The sequence below is a fragment of the Diabrotica virgifera genome, chromosome 1 (genome assembly GCF_917563875.1).
Source record: "Diabrotica virgifera virgifera chromosome 1, PGI_DIABVI_V3a".
Taxonomy (NCBI): domain Eukaryota; kingdom Metazoa; phylum Arthropoda; class Insecta; order Coleoptera; family Chrysomelidae; genus Diabrotica; species Diabrotica virgifera.
The window spans coordinates 32,727,160-32,748,563 of record NC_065443.1 but is presented as its reverse complement, the minus strand read 5'-3'; the positions used below and the strand labels follow the sequence as shown (position 1 = coordinate 32,748,563).

Genomic DNA, 21,404 nt, shown 5'->3' with positions numbered 1-21,404 from the left:
CGACCACTCTATTTGTGGTTTATTTGGTTGTGTGGTTGTGGACCATTTATTGTTTCCTTTTCAAATGCAGTACCAAATCCTAGAGAGTATTGAAATTGAAAAATTAATTACTTACATACTTACTAATAAGTACTGATACTAATTATTATGTATTTTAAAAGAGAAAATTATTAAACACTTCATTTTGTAATGTAAAAGCTATACTTATTTAAATGGACGGCTGTAAGTGACTTGATCATATCTATATGAAAGTAAACTTGAATAATTGACGATATGATTATTGAACTATATATTGGCAAAAAAAGAAAAATAATTTAATTCATTTACCTATGTTAGATATTTTATTTCATTTTAATAGAAAATTAGTTTATATTAAATGGTAAATACTTTTGTTTGGTAAAAAAAAATAAAAAACAGGTATTTTTTATTGGATTAAAACTTACAATGAACTGTCGATTTTGGCTGTCTTGATTTTGGCGTGACGGGATCCGGACGTGTCGGGATTCTGGCCTGTCGGGATTTAGGCGTGTCGGCATTCTGGCGTGTCGGGATTTTGGCCGTCGAGATTTTGGCTGTCGGGATTTTGGGGTAGACCCATAGAAAACACTATCATAAGACCACTAGTGCTATACCTTATTCTTCTTCTTTTAATGGCGCTACTACCCTTTGTGACTCTTGGGCTGCTTAACAATGTTCTTCCATTCTGTCCTGTTGGATACTTTCTTTCGTCATTGCCTGATGTACATGGTTTAAGATCTCCCTCTACGTCGTCTATCCATCTTTACGGGGCCTAATTGACCAGGAGCCCGATTTTTGACCCTTTGCTTCGTTATCGATCATTCGCTATCTGGACACTCTACAGGTACAGATAGCGAATGATCGATAACGAGGCGAACGGTCAAAAATCGGGGTCCAGCACACATCAACAGATATATAAATTATAAAGGGAACGATTACATCCTTATACGATAGAGACAAAATTGCTTGTTCTAACGAAAATTAATTCTTAGGAGAAAAACTATGTTAACATCTGCTGTATTAAGAGGAAACAGTAGCTATCAACAGGTAGCAAAAACGCGTTCCGAGATTGCGGCTGTAATTTTGAATATTTTTTCGAGATATTTGGCACACGTATTCGTAATATAATAAAGAATGGCGGTACAGAGCCCAATTTAAAAAATATAATAATATGTGGAAATTACTCTGTAATTAAATACAATTTTAAAAAACGAGCCTGTACCGCCATTAAGAAGAACAAAAAAATACAATTTATTCAAATAAACTTTTTTATCCGATGCCTAGATTTTGTGTCATTTTGGAACTACTAAATTTTTTTATTTCATTAGTAGTTCCAAAATGACACAAAATCTAGGCATCGGATAAAAAAGTTTATTTGAAGAAAGTGTATTTTTTTGTTCTTCTTAATGGCGGTACAGGCTCGTTTTTTAATATTATATTTAATTACAGAGTAATTTCCACATATTGATATATTTTTCAAATTGGTCTCTGTACCGCCATTCTTTATTATATTACGAATACGTGTGCCAAATATCTCGAAAAAATATTCAAAATTACAGCCGCAATCTTGGAACGCGTTTTCGCTACCTGTTGATCGCTACTGTTTCCTCTTAAAAAATAATTATCATTTGTCGTTTATAAATAAGGAATTTTTTAAATAGACCGAATGGAACGGAACAGCTTAGAACGGGATCCTATAACACTAACAAGAAATATTACGAGGAAAATAACAATACCATAGCTAAAAGGATTATCCGAAAACCTTAAAACGATAGAAAATAAATTCAACATTTAAATAACGTTCAAAACCATAAACCTGTTTTGATCCATTTTATCTAAAACTAAACCTAAAAATGAACAAATAAGACCAAATAATTTTATTAATAAAATACCTTGTGAATGCGAACATTTTTATTTAGGTGAAACATCAAGACCATTAAATGTCAGGATAACTGAACATCAATCTTATATTAAAAATAGAGAATTTGGTAGATTTCAAGTATGTAAACACGCGTGGGACAATGAACATATAGTTCACTGGAAAGATTTAAGTATAGTCCCGAAAGAAACAAATGGTAAAAAGAGAAAAATCAATAAAAATTATTATGTTAACTGAAACCAGTTAATTGTGTCTCAAATTCCTCAGCAGAATGCAGTAGGATGTGGTTACCCATATAAAAAGAGGAAATCAATAGAAAGAAAATACCACGATTAGTAAGTCAATAACATATCGAGGATACATCTTTTATATTTTAAAATAAAATGTATAAAATCAGAGTTGAGCATTAATGTTGAGAGTAAATCAAAAACGTAAGACCAAAAACTTAAGTGCCATTTCGAGGTTTTTCATGTTTGTTTTTTCTCGTGATTTACCATGGGATAACTAACAGAAGAATTTTACTCTCTTCATTGTATGTGGTTGTCTTTTAAAAGACAAACCACATGCTACGATTTTTCTGATAGATCTTCTTAAATCATTTATGTCATGTAATCGAATGAACTATCTTCCTATAAAGTCGTCCCAGAATCGCAACTTATAAATATTGGCAATGTCATGTTAAAGTCATCTACTTTTAAATTCTGAATATATGTCTGAATATGTGTTTAAGTTCTGAATATAGGTCCGAATTTTAAATAAAAATCAATAAAAATTTAATTATTAGAAAATTAAAATTTAACGTGAAGTAAAACACTCCCTGGTGTAGTTGGTATATTTAATTAAAAATTTATAATTTTTACAAATTCAAAAGGATTACGCTTAAAACGTTTTCGGACTTATCAGTCCATCATCAGTGAACCTAAAAGTAAGTAATCCCACTTAATAAAAGTGAAAAGGGTGAAATTTTGACTGTTAAAAAATTGAAAAGTGTGGTTAAGATTACTTACTCCCTGTCCTTGCAAAATAGCCACAATGCCAAACACTGGTTATGTTATATGTTCCAACTACATAGTAAAAGGTATAAAATAGTTTGGCTTAAAGTGGATGCCAATGGATTACTTCCATCAACATGATGCTCTACTGCTTTACGTTAAAATATTTTTTTGTTATTAGGTCTTCATTGAGCTACGTTTAGTCTGTTAATGATTTAAAAGGAAGTAGAAATACTTTTTAATATATTAACCAAGGTCAGGATCCAATGTAATTACGGAAATTTAAGTTTAAGTATGTGTTCTTAATATTAGAATTTAAATTTACTTTTTAATTATTAGAACAATTACTATAAAATTGACTATAAAATTAAATTGATTGAAATTATTGTCTTATGGTAATGAAAACACAATGTAAGATTGAAATTAGTGATTATATATGAGAGTAAAATATTGTAGGTATATACGTTGTGTATACGTAGGTTAGGCAAATGCAAACTGGACGAGGAAATCTACTGACCAACCGAACGGTTCAACTGGCCGCTTATGCTGATGATATTAATATTATGAGTAGAACATCAACAGAAGCACAGGAAACATATGCAGAGTTAAAAACACAAACAAAAATGCTAGGTCTGGAAATTAACACAGAAAAAACAAAAATAATGACTCAGACGAGAAGAAATATAGTCCCAGAAAACATTATACATGAAGATGACATTGAAACGGTTGAAAAGTTTACATACCTGGGAGTAGAAATATATGCCGACGGATCAGAAGATGGAGAAATAAGGAAGAGAATAACGCAGGCAAACAGAGCTTATTTTGCCCTCTCCCATATATTTCGGTCAAAAAGTGTCCACCGAAATACAAAGATGAGAATCTATAAAACCTTAATTCGACCAATAACATGCTATGGCAGTGAAGTCTGGGTGCTGAAAGAAACATCCAAAAACAAACTCGACACATTCGAAAGGAAAGTACTTAGGAGAATACTAGGACCTGTGAGGGAAAACGGAATCTTCAGAAGTCGATACAACAACGAGCTTTATCAACTTTATAAGGAAACGCCCCTGTCAGACTTCATTAGATTACAAAGATTGCAATGGGCCGGACATGTGATAAGAATGGGAGAGGATAGGCTACCAAAACGAGCACTGAATGCTAGAATGCAAGGAAAGAGACCGGTTGGGAAGCGACGAAAGCGCTGGGAAGACACAGTAAACAGCGACGCACAAGCCCTTTTAGGAGTCCGTGTATGGAGAAGAGCAGCCACAGACAGGCAAGGGTGGAGGCAAAAAATAAAGGAGGCCAAGGCTCAATTTGGGCTGTAGTGCCGTAGAAGAAGAAGATATACGTTGTGAGCTCGTAGGTAGAGGGGATATTTAAAATTTCGTGAACGCCAGTAGTGACAAATCAGTGAACGTTCGGTGGAAATTTGACATAAATGTCAAAGTGATTAATTGGAAACATTAAAATTAAAAAAAAAAATAATAGGAAAAATACGTTTTAAATACTGCATTTTTTTTAATATGTCGTAATATGTAATAATTATAAATTAATCTAAACGCCATCTACACGATAATTGTGAAAGTATCCGAAGTAAGAAATTAATATTTCATTAATAGAACGTTTAAATGATTAGCAAAATCTTAAAAAAATCGGTTACAGTTTAATTACTTTTGCGTTGTAAATATTAAGCGATAACAAAGAAATAATAAATTTAAAAATTACCGGCGAAAGTTGCATTAGTAATCCGCTAGTAGCGACACCAGCGAAGCTCAGAGCGTATAGCCTTGTGGTGAAAGTTTGAAAGGTGAATTGATAGAAAATTAGATAGTGTGTTTAGGCAAGATTAAATTTAATAAACTATATTGTTGGTTGTATAAGTCTAGTAGGATATTGAATCTGTATGAATATAGCTACAGTAGGAAAATGAAAGAATACCCATGAACGAACATAAAACACGCTGTATTTTCCTGTCACCGTGTCACAAAGAAAATTGTCCAGTGCAAGTACATGTAACAATAATTATTACATGTACTTGCGCTGGCCAATTTTTTGTGTGACACGGTGACAGGAAAATACAGCGTGTTTTATATGTTCGTTCATGGGTATTATTTCATTTTTCCGACTGTACTCGAGAATATTAGGGAAATTGATGTAATAAGAGCTTATGAGGTGAAAAAATAATTATCGGAATGTAAAATGTGTTGGTTATAGTCAAACATGTAGGAACGTATTGTAAAATTATGCATAGAAAAAATAAAAATGGAATTATTTGAATTTTAGAAATAATCGAAGTTGATAAAAATATCTAAAAGAACAAAAGATTACGTGTTTATTGAGTTAAGAACAAAAGATTATTAAGTGTGTCAGCTAGATACACAACATACTAACTGAATATAAAAATATTAAAAATTAAAAAATTAGAAGTAGCAAAAAAGGAATAAAATTGTAAAGTTAACAATGTTGAAGTAGGTACCTAGAAAGTTTGATGTCTGAGAATAAATTTTGAATTTTAAGGATAAGTAAAACAGAAAGAAGACCTGTATAAAAAGAATTAAATTAATAGAGAAGTAACACAATATTTGGAATAGACCAAAGAATGAAGTGAAGACCCCTGTGAAGAATAGGCAAACAGATAAGGTCAATGATTTATTAAGGAAAAATAGGGTTTATTAGAAAATTGTTGTTACCAAGCAACAAAAACAAAATTTATTTAATTTATTAATGTTTTGCATTTTGATAACGATTTCCGATGTGAAAATCGAAACGTCAAATAAATGTAATTTCAAACTTAAATTGTGGCTTATTCCCAAATGAAATAGTCAAGTGTTGATTTTTTTAAGTTTTATATAAAAGAGTAAATATTGTTATCTGCCAATTCACTTATCTTACAACAAACATAATTTCTTACAACGTCCTGTATTCTAACGTCATTCCATTTTCGTTATACGCTCCACACCGTCGAATTATTCAAATTACTCTTCCAGGCGCGAAGTAAGTATAGAGCAAAAGTTGAAATATAGGCCATGAATATTTACTCCAACTTTTACAACTCAATTTTGTGTTTTTTAGTCGTTACTTCCGCCAAGTTAGGAATCGGCTAAAATAATAACGTTATTTTCAAATGACATCATCAAATATTCAGTGTTAAATATATATGTATTGGTGTTTACTGAAATGTATTAAATCGGAAAATATCAGACACTAAATGCGATATAGTTGTTTGAAAATAACGGGCAAAACATTACAAAAAAGGGCACCGCAAATAAACTCATCTATAGGTCTAGCCGATACACCAGCGTATTCTAATCTACGTAACAGATTAATTTAGATGTTTAGGTATACCACTACGTTAGCCTTTTAATTTTCCTGCCAAAGTTTGAACTATCGATCCAATAGATCATTAACAGTGAAGTGAATGCGATTCATCCACTGCCTCGCTTGTCTATCTGACCAATCAATAATGTTATATTATGAATACAAAAGCAATATGGCCCAGCACTTCTATATGTCCAGGATAATTGAAAAAATAGTAAAATGTCGCTATGTAACATATTACCAGAGAACGGCAGTTCTCGTCAGTGGCGCACAATACCCCTACATGCGGCACTATACAGGGTGTCCCGAAAAGATTGGTCATAAATTATACCACACATTCTGGGGTCAAAAATAGTTCGATTGAACCTAACTTACCTTAGTACAAATGTGAACAGAAAAAAAGTTACAACCCTTTGAAGTTACAAAATGAAAATCGAGTTTTTTCAATATATCGAAAACTATTAGAGATTTTTTATTGAAAATAGACATGTATCATTCTTATGGCAGGAGCATCTTAAACCAAAATTATTGTGAAATTTGTCCACCCCATAAAAAAATTATGGGGTTTTTGTTCCCTTAAACCCCCCCAAACTTTTGTGTACGTTCCCATTAATTCATTATTGTGCTACCATTAGTTAAACACAACGCTTTTAAAACTTTTTTGACTCCTAGTATTTTTTCGATAAGCCCGTTTTTATTGAGATGCGGCTTCTTTTTCAATATATTTACGTAAAAATTTTATGGCGATTTTGTTCTTTAAACCCCCCAAATGTTTGTGTGCATTCCAATTAAAGTGTTATTGTGGTACCATTAGTTAAACACAGTGTTTTTAAAACTTTTTTGTCTCTTAGTCTTTTTTTGATAAGTCACCTTTTATCGAGATGTGGCTTCTTTTTCAAAATATACCTAAAAATGTAAATTATAAATAAATTTTCAGATTATTAACAGGTCTCTATAATCGTACTAACCATATACAAATATGTGGTGGATTCGACAAATATTCAAAATATCTCGATAAACACTGGCTTATCGAAAAATTACTAAGAGGCAAAAAAGTTTTAAAAACATTTTTTTGAACTAATGGTAATATAATATTAATTTAATTGGAAAGTATACAAAAGTTTGGGCGGGTTTAACGGAACAAAACCCCCATAAAATTTTTATGGGGTGCACAAATTTCACTTTAATTTTTTTTTAAGATGTTGCTGCTATAAGAATGGCGCATGTCTATTTTCAATAAAAAACCTCCAATAGTTTTCGATATATGAAAAAAAATCGATTTTCCTTTTGTAACTTCAAAGGGCTGTAACTTTTTTTGTGTGCACTATTTTATATAGGTATGTGAGGTTCAATCAACCTATTTTTGACCCCAGAATCTGTAATATAATTTATGACCAATCTTTTCGGGACACCCTGTATATACACGAAATTTTCGATTTTCTAAATCTGACTGAATTGAAAATCGGACCAAATCCCATCTTAAAGTATAGGAAAAGGCTCGTCCATCCATATGTCAACTTTCCATTTTGTTCTAAGGCTGTGGATTTTACGGCCCTTCCCATTTAGGGTCTGTTTTTCGTTCTCGTCCCCAAAACTCCCAAAAATTTTAAAAATTTAAATTCAAACTTTACGGTTTCTGATAATACTAATCATTACCTTTCCAACGCATGTCGAATCTTAAAAATCGGTCATACCGTTCAAAAGTTACCCAGCTCAGAAATATGGCTCAATTTTTATTTAAAAAGGGGAAAATGTTTGTGGATATGTATGTATGTATGTGGAAAAGTTACATCGATCTGAATTTTTTTTCTGTGTTTCAAGAGGGGGTCAGGGACGATTCATAACCGGAGTAGTTTGTGACTTTTGATCACCCATAAGCCAGCTATAGGGCTTGATAGATTCAAAATGGCATATTTTTTGGGCGTATATATATCATAGGTTCAAGGAGAGACAGGAAAACCGCAAATACACCAAATCAATAGCGTTGAGTTAAGCTTTCAAATGGTGCCTAAGCGTTTAGGATCAGCATACACACGGCTTATTATAGCCGAAAAACTGAAAAAACAAACTTTGAAAATTTTGGTTTTTTGACAATTACTCAAAATTTCAATCTTCAAATTACGCCAATAACTGAGAGTTTGTAGAAGGACTCTAGACGCATCTAACGGTGTATACCTTATATCTGGGAAATTCAAATTTTTAAGTTATTGGCTTCATAAGTATGATCAAATCTATATCTTATGGGGAAAAACGGTTTTTCAAGTTCAATAATTCCTGTAATACCTTCAGTTATTATACTTGACCTTGGATTCATCAGACACTACTTGTCAGTACGTTTCGAAGTCATGTTTAATGATCAATATCGGTTAAGCCGTTCAGAAGTAATCGAGCTCCAAAAGTATAATCCATTTAACCATTATCGCCGAAATGGTTTATGTAGTTGTAATGGTTACGACACTAAGATTGATCATGCAATCCGAGTTCGTTTGCCGGCCTAATTATTAGGATTGCTGGGTTATGAACTCGGATTGTCTTATCACAAGTCTGGTGTCGTAACTACTAGATCATTTGGGAGAGAATGCGACAAATGCAAGCATTTATAACGCTTATTGTATAATCGAGAAACATTACATTCAACTTTATACATTTAGTTTTTAAAAATCTTGAAAAACTCCCGATACAAGAACAAAAAACTGCTAAACGTCGTAAAAATGAGTTTCGCATACAATATTCCAGCTACAAAAGAGCTGATAGGAGTATTACGTGGCGCGAAAATTTAGTTTTATTTTGATGGAAAATAAGATTGTAGTTTTATTTTGAACGATTTTTTCCATAATATTTGATAAATTTGAAGTAAAACTCGCCACAAAAGAGCTTCAAAATGCAAACCGTATCAGTTACTCTTTTGTGGCGCGTTTACTTCAAATTTAGCTAATATTACGGAAAAAAATTTTCAAAATAAAACTAGAATTTTATTTTCCATTAAAATAAAAATACATTTTTGCGCCACGTAATAATCATATATCAGCTCTTTTGTAGCTGGAATATTGTATGCGCCACTCATTTTTACGGCGTTTAGCGGTTTTTTATTCTTGTTGATAATACATTGATATTAATATACAAAATATCAATATCATTTTTGGCTTGTATAGAAGCGTTGTATACACTATATACAAGCTAATTCAAGACATTTCGCGAGAAGAAACTATGCCAGATCAATGGAAAGAACGGATTATTTTATCAATCCACAAAAAAGGAAACAAAAAGCAATGTAAACTACCGGGAATAATACTCCTAAATACCATCTACAAAGTCCCTGCAAACATCTGTTAGAAAAAACCAAAACATACACAGAAAAAATCGTTGGGGATTATCAATGCGGATTTAGACTGGGCCGCTCTACTATTGATCAGATATTCACAATAAAACCGATAATGAAAAAATGCTGAGAGTTTGATCGTGAGCTTTATAAAATAGGCATAGATTTGGTCTATAAAATTTGGATATTTGGATATAAAACAGGTCTGTTGTTAGTGGTGTTTGATGGAGTATGCAGGTTTGGACTGTGGACAGCGATGCGGGAACTTGGCTTTTCAAAAAAAAATCTAGTAAATTTGATACGGCTGTGTATGGAACGGCTACGATGAAAGGTGAAAGTTGAACGACACTACTCGAAGACATTTGAAATAAATAATGAACTTAAACTTAGCTCTGGAATGCATCATCAGAAGTGAAAGAACCGAAAAACCGACTACAGTATTTGATCGAGGAGGACCAAACTTACTTTTGTCATTTGCAGACAATATCTATCTAATAGGAAACACCCGATTAAGGATGAAGGAGGCTTTCGTCAGATTCGAGAGAAGCAGAGAATACGGACCTCCTAATCAATGAAAGTAAAACTACTAAATATATTTATGTATTTGAGCCGCAGTAACCGAAATAGAGATAAAGTCGGTCATTGTATCCAGTAATGTTTCCATTTACGCTGACGATACCAAGTTATATGTGAATCTAATTATTAATCAACATGTTCTTCAACACGATCTTGACGCAATACTCAAATGGTCTTCCGAATGGTTACTTCCGCTTAACATTGAAAAATGCGTTGTACTAAATATCGGCAAAAATAATCCATCACTACCATACTTTATTCATGGACCTCCCATCATGTCAGTAACGTCTCACAACGATCTTGGAGTGATAATTAATAATCATACAGAACAAGTAAAAACTTCGTTTGTATAATGGTATAAAAAGTTTATTGAAACACTATTAAAAAGTAATCCAAAAGTATTCCCAAAATGTTTTCAATCTAGATCAGATCATCTTCAGTGCCTAGAACGAAGTATTTCCACGTTAGAATGAATACAAAAGGTTAAAATTATGACTAGTTAAAGAAAAAGTGTGGAATATACTTACGTTCTCCTTACAAAGGCAAACAAAGAGCGACTACGTGTTTGGGAAAGAAAAATCCTAAGGAAGATCTTTGGGCCTGAGCTTGATGAAGCAGCACGACAATATAGGATAAGAACTGACAAAGAGCTCGAAGAGCTATACCCAGATGCCAACATAATAAAAGAAATAAAACCCAGAAGGCTCCAATGGGAAGAGAAGAGAAGAGATCGGATACCGAACGAGAGAATACGAGAAATGATGGGAGTAACACATACAATAATTGATGACATAAAAACAAAACAACTGGTGTGGTACGGCCATGTACAGAGAATGCCAGACGACAGGATCCCTAAACAGATTTTGGCATGGACACCACAAGGGAGAAGAAAAAGAGGAAGGCCGAAAAGAAGCTGGAGGGAGGGAATTGAAAAAGAACTAGAGGAAAGAGAAATCCCTCCAGGTCTATGGTTAAACAGAGAAGAATGGCGGTTAGGAGTCGGAAAGCGTCGGAGAACGCTGTAAACCGATAGTAGTAGTAGTAGGCTCCAATGGGAAGACACTTTAGAAGACATTCTGCCCAAAGAACAGTAAGGGGACATCTTGGATATTAGTGCACCCTAATAGGTCTGTGTAGATTTTGGCATTGGATCCGACCATCACTTTTAACACCGTTGCCGTATCCTCTATTTTTTCATACCATCACGTTACAATTTTTTGTGATATACACGAGCGGGACACCTTCAAAAAAGCGCTTAGTTTTCGAGATACTGACCACGGAAAGGTGAATGGCTAATTTTATTCACACTTTATATTTTCGAGGGTGCTAAAAACGAAAATGAGGTTTATTTTGAATTTTATGTGGGGGAACATTGTCAAAATCGCAATTTTAACCTAAAAATAAAAAAAAAATGAAATCACGTTTCTTGCGTTTACCTCGCTACAACTCTGTTCCATTTTATGAGTTTTTTCTGAAATTTTTACAGTATATAGCTCTAACATTTCTGAAGACAAAGATAGCTGCTTTAAGTTTTTGTTCTTATCACGATAAAGGTTATGAATTTTTCAAAGAAAAAGGTGCGGATTTGTGCATTGCAAAGTTTAATCGCAAAAGTTGTGTGACGAAGTTTAAAATTTTGCTTCTTAATCACGTTTATTTGAAAGTAGAGAGTACAAAGAAGTTTTCTGGTAAGTTTTAGATCAAAATGTTTTATAGAAAAAAAAATAGTGCAACTTTTAATGTCGACATTAGAAATCCCCAATATAACGCTTATTTTTTGAGGGACAAACAATCTAGGTCTAATTTATCACCTTTCATACCATCCTTGGATTATAAGCTTTCATTCGACACCTCATTTGTCATTCTACCTAGTATAATGACGGAGAAGTAAACGTTCTTATTCTATTATTCTTGTAGGTACATTTAACATTGATTGAAATTATGAAAAAAATGGCATGGCAACACTGTGACGCACAAACATAAGATTCAGCTGTGCGTTACATAGGGTGCACTAGTGCCCAAGATGTCCCAGTAAGGCTGGTATGGGAGGAAGTCCCAACTCGAAGAAGACTAAGAAGCTAAAACCCACGAAGGATTGTAACGCCACGGAGTAAGAGTAATTACTTTTAAGTTTTATGATGCACTGGTATATTTATCTTTATGAAAGTAGTGTACAATGTTTAGTTATTTAACAAGATTTACAGAATAATGAATCATATTATCAATTAGTTACCCTTGATTATTTATAGCAGTTATTTATCGATCCCATATCAAGTTAACGGTTTTAAATTGTTAGTTATTTTACTTACTGAAACTCTATTATTAAGTTTAAATCACTCTCCGCAAGTTACTTCTTCATAAAAACATAATTAAAACTACGCCTTTAGTCAGATTTGTCGTGTCTGTAGTATACATAATGTATAATAGCGCATCTTGTAGGTTTGTCCTTCATAAATTCTTAAAGTTTCCACTTACCAGCATCGTCCAACCGAAATTCCGCTTCCAGCTCTTCCCTAGTGGGCTCGTTTGAGTTTGTGTTGTTGGCCTCGGCCGATTCCACTTTGCCCGCCGGTTGTTTCATGCTTTTTCTTGACTGGTGTCCTCGGAACGCGGCCTGGATTCTCGTGGCCGCTTTCTCTTCTTCCTGTTGGTCTTCCTGGGCCTCTGTTGGGTCGGCTGAGTGCTCGTCGGCGGCACTGACGCTGTTATCTACGGTCGATTGTTTCGAGTCTTCCTTACTTGTGTCAGGGGTGGTCGCTGTTGGAACTGTGGCGGAGCCGTTCGAATGGAGGGTGATGGTTTTTGCAGATGCCGGTTTGACGTCAGTGGATTCTGAAAACAAAAAACATTTATAAATAAAATTATGATTATGATACATAATATGATTACAACAGCATTTGAATTTTAAAATATCCTTGTATTAAAGAAATATGGATACACTGTGTTAACTTGGCAATTAGAGATAGGGTCTTAAAATGGCAATACTGCCGACTTCCCACATGCAATAATAAACGATAATATTATAATTTATAGACATGTAAATATTAAATGTGTAATCATTAAAGAGTATCAATTTCATTGCCGGATTCCTAAATTCAATCAGCCCTGGATTCTTATGATAATTTATTAGACATGTATTATAAACAAGAAGAGTGTATCATAGTCATAATTTCGTCTTCAAAATAGAGGTGGCTACTCAGTGATTGCAACAATTTATATTACTATGCAATAAAGAGACTAATAATCGAGGAAAGAGAAAAATTGACTAAGTAATTTTAATAACATAGTGTTATTATCCGAACGAGTAGATACATTTTTCCAGTTACATCTTTAACAGTTAAAATTTAATTTTAAACAACGATATCTTCTTGAAATTTAACTTATTGCACCCCATTTCGCACCAATTCATTTTGTGCCAATTCATTTTGAGGCAATTCTTTCATTTATTCAAATTCTACGTGGTTGTTTAGGACGATACAGTGTATGTTTTTAATTTCTGTTTCTGTTTGATGTGTTTTGTTCTGTTTGTTACCATGTCAGTTTATACTCCAGCAGAAAAGGCTAAAACTAGAAAATGGTTTTTCAGTGGTAATTCCGGACAACAGTGTGTAGATTTATTTTCTCTGTTTTGTGAGGGGAGACCAATTCCGTGCGTACAAACAATTCATAATATTGTTAAAAATTTTGAAAATTGTTATTGCCTCAAACAATGCAGAAATTGCCCCCCTCAAGAAGTGTCACTAGAAAAAGTTGAGGAAAGAGAATACCGGGTTACACAAATTTGTGCTAGAATCGACGTAAATTCAACACATTCAAGTAGAAGCGTTGCTCAAAAGTTGGATGTTACTGTAACTAAAGTATGGAAAAAGCACGGTTACAAGACTTTTGAATATGTAAAAACGCAGCAGCTTTATCCAGACGATTACTTTCGAAGAATTGAGTTTTGTGAAGATCTAATGACGAAGGCTAATGATCATCTAAATTTTATTAAAAACATATTTTTCACTGATGAATCCTCTGTTTCGTTAGTAGAGAAACATGATCCCTTCCATTACGAGGTATTGGGCTCGGGAAAACCAGGCATAGAAGTGTTGTTTGCCGAACTCCAAATAGGTCCACTTTTTATTGAGGGCAACTTGAACAGCAGAAAATACCTCGATTTGTTGCAGAATCATGTTCTTCCCGCTATTATCAATTTTCCTGATATAAATCTGGAGAATGTTTGGTTTCATCAAGATGGATGTTCAGTTCACAACGCACGAATAATCGGGACGTATTTAAACAATACTTTCCCGAATCGAGTTATCAGTGGAACAGGTGATATTAAGAGCCCTGTGCGATCTCCAGATCTTACACCCCTGGACTTTTTTTTGGGATATTTAAGAAACACCGTCTACGATCATCCTGAGGCTACAGCTCAAAACTTGGATGAACTAAAAACTCGAATAAGAGAAGTCTCCAATTCTGTTACAGCAGAGACTCTGTCATCTGTCCGCAGGACTTTTTATGACAGATTGGATATTGTTCATACGCAAACGGTGGTATACGAACCATTTCTGAACACTGTAGGGCATAAAGAAATATTTTACATTTTATTAGGAATTATTTTGCCATTTCGTTCACTGTTTATTTTGTCTGTTAGTTTTAACTTTAAAACATGTACTCAACTATTTAAATTTTAAAATTTTATACCTTATTATTTTGTAATGTTGTACAATGAGTAATTACTCTTTGACAAATAAATAATATATTTTTGTTTTATCTTGTGTGTGTGTTAGCATCACACCAGCAAATCGTTACAAAAAAGTGACAAAGTGTCGCTTTGATTAGAAGTTACTTGTCTCATATGTCCTTAGAACTTATTTATGTTCTAAGACTATGACAACCACCATGGCCAACTTCAGGTAACGGGAACATAACCCTCTCTTGCGAAGATGTAACATGTGACTAAAGTAAAAATACTAAAATATTAAAAGGTATATTATTTCAAGAATATTAAATATAAGACATGTTGTCAGGTTATTAAAAATTCAGATAGATAAAAATCTTAATATGGAGGGAAACTTCAAGCCGCCGAAAAACCTGGTGTTCGACCGGAACGTCCACGTGAATTTGGATAATTTTTTAAGAAGCTTGGACATTTATTTGAAGGCGACCAGTTTGAGCGAAAAAGATGATGAAATCAAAGTAGCAATATTACTCAACCTTGCTGGTGAAGAAACCCAGAAAAAGTTCGAGACATTTAAGTTGTCAAATGAAGACCAAAAAATATTTACTAAAGTTGTTGGGGCCTTTCAAAATCATTGTAAGCTAATGAAGAACGAGACTTATGATAGATACAAGTTTTTCACGAGAGTGCAGCAAGAAGGTGAGAGTTTTGACCATTACATCACCGATATAAAGACCCTTACATCTCCTTGCAACTTTGGGGACCTGGAGGATTCCTTAATAAGAGATAAGATTGTAAGTGGCATAAGAGACTTGTCCTTACAAGAAATATTCCTTCGTGAAACTAATCTAACTTTAAAAAAGGCAGAAGAATATTGCAGAGCCGCTGAAATAAATTCAATTCAAGTAAAAGAAATAAGAAATGACATGGAAGTGGATTTTGTAAGATATAGTAACAAGAAATCAATGGGACGCAGTAGTAACAGACAGGGTGATGATGTGTACAAATGTTTCAAGTGTGGAACAACCCATGGTAAAATGAACTGTCCAGCATATGGTAAAAACTGTCAAAATTGTGGAAAACTTAATCATTATGCAGTAGGTTGTAAATTTAATAAAAGACAGGTAGGATCAGATCAGGCAGGTCAGTCTAATAGTAGGTATCATAGTAAAAGTTTTGGTTATAAAAATAACAATCCTTTAAGAAAAAATGTACATGAGGTTGATAATGAGAGTTCAGATGAAGATGTTTCACTTTGCATTGATTATTTAACAATAGATTAAGTTGATAATAATAATAATAAGGCTTGGTATGTACAAGCGCAGATTAACAATCAGGTAGTATCGCTAAAATTAGATACTGGGGCTAGTTGTAACTGCATGCCTCTCAGTTTATTTAATAAATTAAATCTAAACAAAAATAAAATTGACAAGTCTAGTGTAACGATTGTGTCATATGGCAATAATAAGGTTAAAACAGTTGGGAGTATCATAATAAAATGTTTAATAAAAAGTGCTTTCTGTAATATAAAATTCTTGTTGGTTGAGGAGGCGTCGGTGCCTATTTTGGGTCTGAACGCCTGTGCAAAACTAAATTTAGTACAAAAAATTGATTCTCTAAAATCGCAGTGTGATGACAAGGAAAATTTTATCCAAAATAATATTGAAGTTTTTGAAGGGACAGGCAAAGTTCCTTTTCAATATAAAATAATGCTTAAAAATGATTATAAACCATATATAAGTTCTTGTCGTAGAGTTCCAGATACAGTAAAACCATTGTTAAAAAATATATTAGAAGACTTAGAACGTAGAGACATAATTTATAGGTTGGATGAACCAACGGAGTGGGTTAACAACATTGTAATTGTTGGGAAGCCTAATAAAAGTCTTAGAATTTGCTTAGATCCAATGCATTTAAATAACAACATATGTACCGAGCAATTTCCTATACCCACTGTGGATGAGTTGTCATTGAAGTTACAAGGTAAGTCAATATTTACAGTATTAGACTTGAAAGAGGGTTTTTATCATGTCCCTCTTGACAAGGAAAGTATGAATTACACTGCTTTTATCACACCTTTTGGAAAATTTTGTTTTAAGAGGTTAGCATTTGGTTTAAATATTAGTCCACAAGTATTTCAACGTATAAATGAAAAGATTTTTGGAGATTTAAATATTGGGATATATTTTGATGATCTTATTATTCCAGCATCTGATGAGGAAACACATGATTTAATTTTGTCAAGAGTGTTGCAAAGAGCAAAGAAATTTGGAGTAAAATTTAACAAAAATAAAATTCAATATAAAGTAAGGGAAGTAAAATATGTAGGTCAAATATTTTCAAGAGAAGGGGTAAAACCAGATCCTTCCTATGTTGAAGCCGTCTTAAAAATACAAGATCCGACTAATAAAAAAGAGTTATTAAGAATAATTGGTATGATTAATTACCTAACTAAATACATTCCAAATTTGTCTCAGTTGTTAACTGCTTTAAGAGAGCTAACTAAAATTAATATACCTTGGTCTTGGACTACAGAACATAAAACAGCCTTGAATGATGTAAAATGCTTAATTACTAAAATTCCTAATTTAAAAATTTTTGATGCAAATTTGCCTATTGAAATACAGTCTGATGCGAGTCAATTTGGAATTGGTGGGTGCCTTTTACAACAGGGACAGCCAGTTGCCTTTTGCTCACGCAGTTTAACTGAAACAGAAAGTCGATATCCACAAATAGATAAAGAGCTTCTGTCAATTTGTTTTTCACTGTCTAAGTTTCATAACTATGTATATGGTAGAAAAATTGTAATAAAAACTGATCATTTGCCATTGATCTCAATTTGTAAAAAAGATTTTTATAAAGTTAGTGGTAGACTGCAACGTTTAAAATTAAAACTGCTTAACTATGATTTGGAGGTACAGTATTTACCTGGGAGATATATGTATATAGCAGACTTACTCTCTAGGTCATTCATACAAACCAAGAATAAAGTTGATACAGAAATGTTGGTAACAGTTATTAACATGAGATAGATTTGCCCATATCTGAAGAGAGATTAAAAGAATTACAGATTGCGACTAAAAATGACCCAAATTTGTCTTCAGTTAAAAACTTTCTAAGTAATGGCTGGCCACAAAATTCTCAAAATTTTAATTCTGAATTAAAAACATTTTTTTAAATTCAAAATGATTTATATGAACAAAATAACTTAATATTTTATGATGACAGACTAGTGGTTCCCAAAAGTTTACAAAGCCTTATGCTCTCTAAATTACATATTGCACACTTGGGAATGGAAAAAACTAAGTCAAGAGCCAGGAAAATTTTCTACTGGTTAGGTATGACCTCAGATATTGAAAATTATATTTCAAACTGTAATACTTGTCTAAAATTTTCACGTAAACCAACAAAAGAACCTTTAATTCCACATGATAGGCCTAACATACCTTTTTATAAAGTTGGATGTGATATTTTAACTTTTGGTGGTATAGATTATTTGGTACTAGTGGATTACTACACGAATTGGATTGAGCTAAAAAAGTTAGAGTCAAAAACCTCTGGTGATGTGATTAATAAATTAAAACAAATATTTTCAACTTTTGGTATACCTATGATGTTGATTGCTGACAATATGCCATTTAGCAGTGCCGAATGTCACAGTTTTGCTAAAGACTGGGAATTTAAAATTCAAACATCAAGTCCGCTATATCCAAAATCTAATGGTCTTGCAGAAAGGGCAGTAGGTATATATAAAAATATTTTGAGAAAAAGTCTAGAAGCAAATACAGACGTTTTTAAGGCGTTACTAGAATATAGGAATACTCCTTTAGCAGGGTGCAATATTTCACCTGCAGAATTTATTTTTAAGAAACAGTTGCGTAGTGTCCTTCCCCTTTCAGGTAAACATTTGGAACCATCCTTGAATAATGAATCACAGAAACTAACCGAAAAAAGGAACATGAATAAGATTCATTACGATCAAAATTCGAAAGGTAGGTCACAGTTTAAGGTAGGTGATAGTGTAATAATCAGGTTAGAAAAAGAAAAACATTGGATACCAGGGGAAATAGTAGGGAAATGTGATACTCCTAGGTCATATATGGTTCGGGATAACTTTGGCAGAGTAAAGAGACGAAATACTTCATTTTTAAGACAATCACCAAATGAATGTCCTCCCATTCAGAAAGAAGATAATATGTTTCCATTCATTAGGTCTGAACCTAGCTCCTCACAAACAAATTTAAATATTAATAACTTTAAACCTGAGATTTGTTCAAACGAACCAACTGTTTCAACCAAAATTGTAGCTAGTAACTCAAATTGTAATAGTAACTTGAATTTAGGTAATAGTGAGACAGTTACAACAAGGTCTGGTAGAGCTGTTGTTAAACCAGCTAGGTATAAAGATTAGTTATAAGTTAGACATAATATTTTGTAGATGTATTCCTAGAGTATAGTCAGAGTAGTTGTTCTTGTTAGTTTTTTTAAGAAATGTAAAGGGGGAGATGTCTCATATGTCCTTAGAACTTATTTATGTTCTAAGACTATGACAACCACCATGGCCAACTTCAGGTAACGGGAACATAACCCTCTCTTGCGAAGATGTAACATGTGACTAAAGTAAAAATACTAAAATATTAAAAGGTATATTATTTCAAGAATATTAAATATAAGACATTACTCACAGTAACGAAATAGCTCGTCGTTTCGGCCCGGCAAGTCAATAACGCATGTACGAGAACGGGACGGGACAATGGGAATTATCTAACATCCATCTGGTAATATGGTGACAAAATAATAGGTGACTGTCACCTATTACCGCAATATCTCGTAACATTGGAAACGTTACCGTTAAATATCGTTAATCTCCATCTCTATATTAAATGATATGCCATACCTGACTACTTGCTTACTCTTGCTGAGCGGTGAGGTTCCAAAGTTAAAGAGAGGGGAAGGCTGAACAAGGAATAGTAAGATAAACGAAAATGTAGATTGCCGGTAATTTAACAATCGTATTAGTTTACCTACTCCTTGTAAATGAGTAATTTCCAAACTTGAATTATTTGTTTGAATCTGCCGATGAACGATTAACATGGATACTATAGTGGAATATTAAGCAATGTTGCCGATTTTAGCGCTTCCTTCAATGTCCTATACCAAATTACAAAGTAAACGCTCTGTATAATAACACAGTAGAACTTAATATTATTTTTAGATAGGATGAAATCAGAATTGATTGTAATGAAAATAATATTTTACATTTTTGTTTTGACGTTTGGATTTCCTAACCGGAAATCGTTTTCAAAAAAATCTATAACATAAAAATTAGCCAGTAGTTAGCTATACACTATGTGCATTTTATCTAACCTGTTTTTAACTTATTAATGTTGGAATATACCTATTGCCGATTTCTTTTTTTAGTATTGGTAACCGGAGTCTCGTACATTCTCTTGATGTGTTTGCTACACACTTTTCTTCCATTAGTTAGATGAGGCCTTGGGTTTTGCTCTTTTTTCTATCTGTTCTTTTTTTCATGACTATTAATGAAAGTTTCCATTGCAATCTGTGGTCATTATCTCAGTCATATTTGCATATCTGGGATGCCTCAAAGTCTCTGTCTCAGTTCTTTGATCTCGCCTGTGTGTTGCTAGGCTTGGTTTTTTAAAGAATAGATCTCAGAGTGTTAGCTGTGTTGAATGTTGTGATGATGTATTTACTTTCCATTATATTTTTAATTCAGATATTGATACTTTTAGCAGAAAAAAAAACTTAAAAAATAATTGGCCATTGCATTACAGAGAATGTAATATTGGCTCAAATTTTGCTCATTGTAACCCTAGGATATCCTCAAGAAGATGGTTTTACACAGAATATAATAGACATTTTATAAAGGCCATGAATCGGCTGAGAGCAAATTATGCTCTTACTCCATCTTACATGCATAGAATCGGCTTGTCAGATACTCCCAATTATTGTACTTGTGGAAAAATCGGAGATCTAACACATATGTCATAGTAGAATGTCATTTACAGATCAATAACATAAACGACCTTTATAAGGAATTAAAAAATTTAGGACTGTCAAACTAACGTCAGAACGTGTATTTATCGATCTGTAAATTGGTGCCGAAATTTGTAATTATTGCTGTAAATATTAGTTATTAAAATTAGTTTTCACTCAAATAGTGACTAATAACAATTGTGTTACGTGTTAATCATCAAGAACAAGCTGTAACTTCAGTCAGTAAGAGATGTTTTACTTAATAATCTTCCAACTTAAACATATTCAGTGTCAAACTGTCAATAGTTTTTCACTGTTGCTATCCCGTCCCAACGGACGCCAACGGTTAGGCAACCAGTATTGCAGTGATGTATCCAAGGTTATCACTTATTTCCAGACATCAAAAGCGTTAATATAAATAAATTCAAGTTACTTTTGACTACATGAGTAACAATTTAAATCAATACTCCCCCACTGTTAGCAACACCATGTCTGGACCCAATTCTTCCAGTAACCTTACTAGTTCATATGCAACTGCTACTATGACTAAACAACGTCCGAAGTATCCCAAGAAGACCGAAGCAATTTTATAATTAGTTGTACGTCTCTATAGTATCCAATGATTGT

At 33.1% G+C, this 21,404-nt stretch overlaps 1 protein-coding gene across 1 annotated transcript in view; it reads right to left on the bottom strand.

Moving 5' to 3' along the window:
- The window catches only part of LOC114325626 (neuromodulin), a 161,947-nt gene extending 142,076 nt beyond the window's left edge, over positions 1-19,871 (bottom strand). Inside the window, exons 1-2 of the mRNA XM_050658155.1 lie at positions 19,802-19,871; positions 12,584-12,940 (exon numbers count right to left, since the gene is read on the bottom strand). Coding sequence (XP_050514112.1) covers positions 12,584-12,940; positions 19,802-19,871 — 427 coding nt within the window. The remainder of the gene's footprint in view (positions 1-12,583; positions 12,941-19,801) is intronic.
- Between the last annotated feature and the right edge of the window lie 1,533 nt (positions 19,872-21,404).